Source organism: Styela clava, chromosome 2 (assembly GCF_964204865.1).
Source record: "Styela clava chromosome 2, kaStyClav1.hap1.2, whole genome shotgun sequence".
NCBI lineage: Eukaryota > Metazoa > Chordata > Ascidiacea > Stolidobranchia > Styelidae > Styela > Styela clava.
The window spans coordinates 18,732,904-18,739,180 of record NC_135251.1 but is presented as its reverse complement, the minus strand read 5'-3'; the positions used below and the strand labels follow the sequence as shown (position 1 = coordinate 18,739,180).

Here is a 6,277-nt window from a genome sequence, read left to right as displayed (position 1 = left end):
CGGAACCACATGCTGCTGGGCTTTGAAAAACACCAAAATCGCCATAAATATTGACATAATTTTGAGTTTCTGATAGAAATTCATTTGCTTCTGCTTACAATTTTTATGATTATATTTTTCATTCGAAATTTTAAAACCGTCCCTCCTCCGTTTTCTTTGCTTTCTTCAATCCGGCATTTCCTTTTTCATGCTTGTTTACCATATTTTAACAAGACAAATCATTGGGAACATTAAATTTTACGCGTGGGTATTTTCTGCGATTCTGTCAGTCTTAATTTCGTTTTTTGCTGCTAGCTTCCCAGAGGTGCCAGAAACCTTGAGCATGCGTTTCTAGGTTTTTCGTTGTGACTAAATTCTGAAATTCATTCTGCCTTTTTCTGTTTTTATACTTTACTGTGTGTAGTTGCGGTGTTAGGTTATTGGATTATGTTTTTTAACTTTTTGCATAAGGCTGTAACTGTAAGGAGTGGCGCGACCTATTTTTATTTTTTATGTACTGGTACCCGTACCCGGTACCGGGGAAAAGGAAAGTGATAATACGGCTTAACCATATGGCGAACCACAGCCTCTGGTCCGGTTACCGTTTTATGTCGGGTATGGAATTAGTTAGTTACCGTATCTCTTGCACATAACTATCCCTGCATGGGATTTGAACCTGCGAACCCACGCAGAGTGATAATAGGTGCGGTGACACATAGCACGATGAGCCACACTGCCAGTCTGCCCATGTGCGGTACCGTAACTGATAACGAAATTAGGGATTATGCTCTGCTGTTAGAATGAGTCTGTACTGTAAGGTACTAGCGGTAGCTCGTTTCATAGGGAAGCTGGCTAATGAGAGATATTGCAACTACTAAAAGGTTTTAATGTGAAGTTTGGTTCTGTGGTAGGCAGTTGTGGAGTAGATCTATTAATTATTGGGGTCTCGTGTAGTTTCGTACCTAACGAACTTCTAGTAGGCGTAGCATAAAAATTTTTTGACATACTAATCCTAACCCTCACCTGACTACGCCATCACAATCACGTCATAGAGCTTGCCAAATACTCATACGATCGCCCGAAATGGCATCGGCTGACTAACGTCGGCGATCTTTGCAACGAGAGAAATGGCTGTTCGATTTCTCGTCTGCGCGTTTTGGATGACAGTTCGCATAATTTGAAGGGCTCTATTATGTCACTGTTACGTCGTAGTGACGTAATTTTCGGATGGTGTGATCAGGTGGGGGTTAGCATTGACACGTGAAAAAATTGTTATGCTACGCTTACTACAGTACTAGAAGTACGTTAGGTACGAAACTACACGAGACCCAATTATTGTTTCATTTTTCCAGGTCTCTTTGGCGATTTTTCTGTGTTAAATATCAATCAATGGATTATACAAGAGACCCATGTCCATGGCGCATCTTGGATGATTGCGGAGGTGCCTTCTCACTCGGATTCGTTGGCGGAGGATTATTTTCTATGGTTGGGGGCGCTCGAAATGCACCACAGGGATTTACAAACAGACTTATCGGTGCAATGACAAATGCCCGAATTAAAGCACCACGAACTGCAGGAGGGTTTGCAGTTTGGGGACTCACATTTTCACTATGTGACTGTTCATTAGTTGCTCTTCGTAAAAAGGAAGATCCTTGGAACTCTATCATAAGTGGTGCTGGGACTGGTTTTATATTAGCCATCAGGCAGGGTATGGGACCGGCAGTTGGATCCGCAGCTATCGGTGGTGTCTTACTTGCACTTATTGAAGGTGTAGGAATCGCTCTCAACAGATTTCAAGCCGACATGTACAAACCTACTGCTCCACAATTAGAAGATCCTGCCGCATTACCAGATCTACAGTATAGCTCCTGACAGCAAATGACAAATTAGGATCAATCCAATTTTTATTCTTGACCATACCATTGTTTTTTTTCTGAGTCCTTATTTATAAATATTTCAAGATGTCGCCTTTACTTGGGTGAATACTTAGTAAAGTTATTTTAAATTCCATGCTGTTGAAAACGTGTTTGTATTAAAAGCAAATTCATTATTCCAATCTGGCTCTTCTATGTTACATCCACTGCAGTTCAAGGTGTAAGTGTCACTATGCTATTGTGACAACTTTTTTCATTTGATTCAAACCCATAAAAATAAAGCAATGCTCAATCCTGCTTCCCGGCGATAACATTACCAGGGCTTTTCCTATTAATTCTCTATGGTGATTCTAGTTCCACAGAGTTCATCCAAGCCTGATGTGATAGCTGTTATTGAATATCATATCAAAGTTGATCACGATAACTTTTTATATCAGCATTAGGCAGTTAGGGTTCTCTTAACCGAAAATCATATAACACATCACATAACAATTGAGGCTTTTTCAGCATGTAGTGTAAAACAGCTGGAAACTTTGTCTGGTAACCTTGAAGCAGGAGAAGATCATTTAGTCTTCTCATAATTACCTACACTTGTCAGAGGTGCTTTGTTTGGAGAAGTGTATGTACCACTATGGAGGTAACTAACATTGTTTGCCTACTTCACATCAAGTAGTATAAAGGGACTGAAACCTATGGGCCTAACCGGGTACATATACTACGGGAGTACCCTATGTTTAGTCACATAATCTAAAGATAGTAGGTACTGGGTAGGATGTTCAAAAAGAATCAAGTATCAAGAAGAGTTTCTTTTGAAAAAATTGTGGCGTTTGAAACTCCATGCCAGACAAAAAGGCTTTCTCGATCTTTGGATAAACCTGTTTATCTCGCTATTCCACACCGCTGAAGCCAATTTCCATAATTTACCCAGACTATAATTTTGATATGACTCAATTAAGAATATATTTCTTTATTTTATCTTATATTTTAATCAACTTTAGCTATCTCTGATAATAAGACCCACCTAACAAACATCAAATGTGAGAAAATATTTGCATTGGGTGTTTTTAGGGGCATGGTGATACTGATAAAATAGGCTTCTGTAACAAATTGATTCAAATTCCATAAACAAATCTGTAAATCTGTCATTGAATCTTCATAGGAGTTAAATGGGGATAACATTAATGGCTCGCCATATTGCACAATTGGTATTGTATGCCAAGCAATTACTATATGGTTTTGGTCATCTGCATAATCACTTGCAAAAATGCTCAATTCTGGAAACTCCTAGTTATATGCGACGCCAGTAATTTAATTTTCAGTGAATTCATGGAATTTTGGGAGTAGCAACAGAGAACCACAACCATGTTCAACTGTAGCATTAATGTCATATTATTTATTTTTCAACCTTTTGTGAATGAAACAATAAATTGGGACAAAATTGCAAATTATGGTCAAAAAGAGCCGACTGTATTTAAATGATTTTCTTTAAAAAACGTATGTCGATTTCGCTTCTTACTATCATTTGAAAAGAATGATGTTATGGCAGGTGTGTTTGATTTCTTGTCACCCTCCTCTTCTTCTTCATCTGGCCATTCCACAGCTACTGCCTCGTCTTCGAGTATGTTTTTAGCAGTTGACCAGCTGAATCTAACAAAATCAGGAAATCCAAACACCGGATCAATGCTTTGTCTCAACCAAGCTTTTGTGCTGGGATCAGATGGGTAACCAGAGCCATAATTTTCTGCAACTTGAATCTTATCCGAAAACTTCCAATTTTTCACAGTTTTATCGCGACACACTTTTGCACAAATACTAGCAGCACTAACGATAGGGTAGGTTGCATCAGCTTTCGACTCTACAGTTATGTCGATGGAAGGGAATCTCTCTTTCAGCTTTGCCGTATATGTGACAGGAGAGCCAACTGTATCAACATAAACTTCTTTAAGCTCTATCCCGAGGTTTTGTACAGACTTTATTAAATCGATTGCAGTATCATGAGAAATTGAATTGAGGTTGTACTTGGTTCGACTCAGCATAGAAGTTGAAATATAGTTTGGAGATAAAATATTCATGATCCAGCCTACGAAGTCATCTGTGCAATTGTCCAGTTTCTGGAATAATTCATCTCGTTGCTCTTCTTTCAATGCTTTTGAATCGTCACATCCAAGGTTGGCAAGTTTTTCTTTGCAAGATAGCGGACAAAAGCATGTGGCATAAACCATAGGTCCCAATACTGGACCACGTCCAGCTTCATCAATTCCCAGGAAACATGGTTCACCTTTCAGCATTTCAGGAATTTTAGAAAATAATTTGCAGTTTTTGGTTTGATCAGCAGCATATTCTGATACATCCATCTTGCCTAAGATGTTTTAATTCCTTCTTGTGTGTGTTTTTGTAGTTAAGTGAGAGTAGGATGATATCTACAGTTTCATTATAAAATATAGTTATAGTTATGAAAGTAGAACTTTCAGTGACAAATTCAGCATTCAAACAATGAATTTTAGACAAAAAAATATATGACTTTTGGTGGTTTTAATACATAATACATTTTATAGAAATTAGATGAAATTGCAAAAGCATTTGAGTAAAAATTAATAACAGCTGGGCCATAATAAGTGTCACCAGTTGAGTTGATGCATTTCAAATCCCTTCTTGTATATCGAGAAGTTCTTTGCAAAAGTAGAGCGTTCCCTCACAATTTTGGGGAAAAAATTTCACCTGAATTTTCTCTTTGTCTGTTGACAAAGGATTGAGTTGAGGATTGATTGAACAGAGAGGTGGGCCCGATGACATCATGGTTACCTCTTTATCACTCAAGTGTAGTTGAATGAGGTAGGCAGTGCCACAATGAAAAGATATGATAGGATTTACATATTTATCCCGGGGGAGAGGAAAGGCGATAAGAAGTCATATATTAATCATATGGTGAGCTACTGCCTCTCGTCCGGTTACTGGTCCAGGTCGAACCTGCGATCCCACGAAGGGCCAGAGATGCGCCACACCGCCGAGCCCTCCCCGAAATAGTGGCTTTTTAGATATTCGTAGCTGCTTGTACAGGGCCTTGTTCAAAGCAAAATGTAGAAACAAGCACGGTATAAAAAACCCTATCATAACACAGGAATAATCAAATTGTAAATTATTATGCCCTTGTACTGAGATTACTGCCAACAGTCACGCTCCCATGATGCCTCTTTGCTATATGAATTTGTATGGGACCTAGTCTGACCATACCTACCCCAGATATTAGTTCATATTTTCGTCATAAAACTATATTGGGTTCAGAGACATATCTTTGTGCGAAGACTTATATTCTATTATCTATGATGATTACCATATTATAACTGCATAGCCCTTATTTTAGTCTTTACTATTTCATAACAATTTATTTTTGAAAACTGGTGTTAAAAATGTTTTTGCTTTAAATAATAACTGAATAGTATTTAGTAGTAATAATACTCATTCAGATTGGCAGTGTTTTGTATAAAGTGGAGTAAAACCATGGCAATTCTTGACCTTCTTTGAGGCACAAATACCAGAATATTATGTTTTTTCCAAGCTTCATACAGTCATAGCTAATATAAATTTTTATATGTAGACTTTATAGGTTTTATTTCTTGTTTATCCAATATAGCTGTTTGTTAGCCATGTGAATTTTTGTTCATACAGATAACTGGATAACAAAATTTATTCTATATAGACTAGGCAAGACAAGTTTTTATGGTTTCAAGGATTGAAGGGTGCAACAGTTGTGCCGATATACGGACTTATAACTTTGCTGCGTCACTGGTGACAAGGTTTTTAATTATTTTTTTCTCAAAATTCGTTTGAATTAAGGGAGCAGTATTATCTTACTACCCTCAGAAAAATTGTTCCAGTTATCATACTAACGATTACACATCTCTTTATAACGCTAGCTGTATGATAGAGTAGACTACAGCACAAAGGATCACCAAATCATTAATGTTTAAACGAACCATGGCTTTCAGGCGTATAACTTTCAGACTTTGCTATATTGAAAAAGGACGTACCAGGTACACAAAAACATACTCATGTGGCCAAGTGAACGACTCTGCAAGTCACGGGTTTTCAAACACGCAATTCTCTGCACAAATCGTCCAAGCAATATAAGCAAAAACATCCAGTAAAAATCAATCCGCCATAAGAAAATCCGTCGCAGAAAAGTTGAGGCAAGCAAGAAGCAACCACTAAGCAGCAGAGATGAGCGGAGTCAGAATTTTCAGACTCCGACTCCGTCCTGATCCGAAATCAAAATTCGAACTCGGAGTCCGACTCCGAACAAAGAAAACTATGACTCCTGTTTCGCTCCTGTTGACAAATCTAATATTGACCAAATTTAGTGTTCACTACAGCAGCAACATCAAAAACTGGCTGCGCTGATGTATTTTATGATGTTTTTCCATCCT

General features: G+C 38.0%; 2 protein-coding genes across 2 annotated transcripts; one reads left to right on the top strand and one right to left on the bottom strand.

Annotated features, from left to right (window-relative positions):
* The first annotated feature begins 1,311 nt into the window (after window positions 1–1,311).
* Window positions 1,312–2,033, top strand: LOC120335359 (mitochondrial import inner membrane translocase subunit Tim17-B-like). Its single transcript, XM_039402855.2, has one exon. The coding sequence runs from the start codon at window positions 1,369–1,371 to the stop codon at window positions 1,849–1,851; it is 483 nt and encodes a 160-aa protein (XP_039258789.2). The 5' UTR covers window positions 1,312–1,368; the 3' UTR covers window positions 1,852–2,033.
* A 782-nt stretch (window positions 2,034–2,815) lies between these two features.
* On the bottom strand, window positions 2,816–6,054 carry LOC120335358 (ribonuclease H2 subunit A-like). Its single transcript, XM_039402854.2, has 2 exons — window positions 5,882–6,054; window positions 2,816–4,273 (listed from the first exon to the last, which is right to left on the bottom strand). The coding sequence occupies exon 2, from the start codon at window positions 4,205–4,207 to the stop codon at window positions 3,305–3,307; it is 903 nt and encodes a 300-aa protein (XP_039258788.2). The 5' UTR covers window positions 4,208–4,273; window positions 5,882–6,054; the 3' UTR covers window positions 2,816–3,304.
* Between the last annotated feature and the right edge of the window lie 223 nt (window positions 6,055–6,277).

Bases quoted from the DNA above. Each gene is read 5' to 3' on its own strand.
- LOC120335359 (XM_039402855.2), top strand. From the start codon at position 1,369: ATGGATTATACAAGAGACCCATGTCCATGGCGCATCTTGGATGATTGC.
- LOC120335358 (XM_039402854.2), bottom strand. From the start codon at position 4,207: ATGGATGTATCAGAATATGCTGCTGATCAAACCAAAAACTGCAAATTA.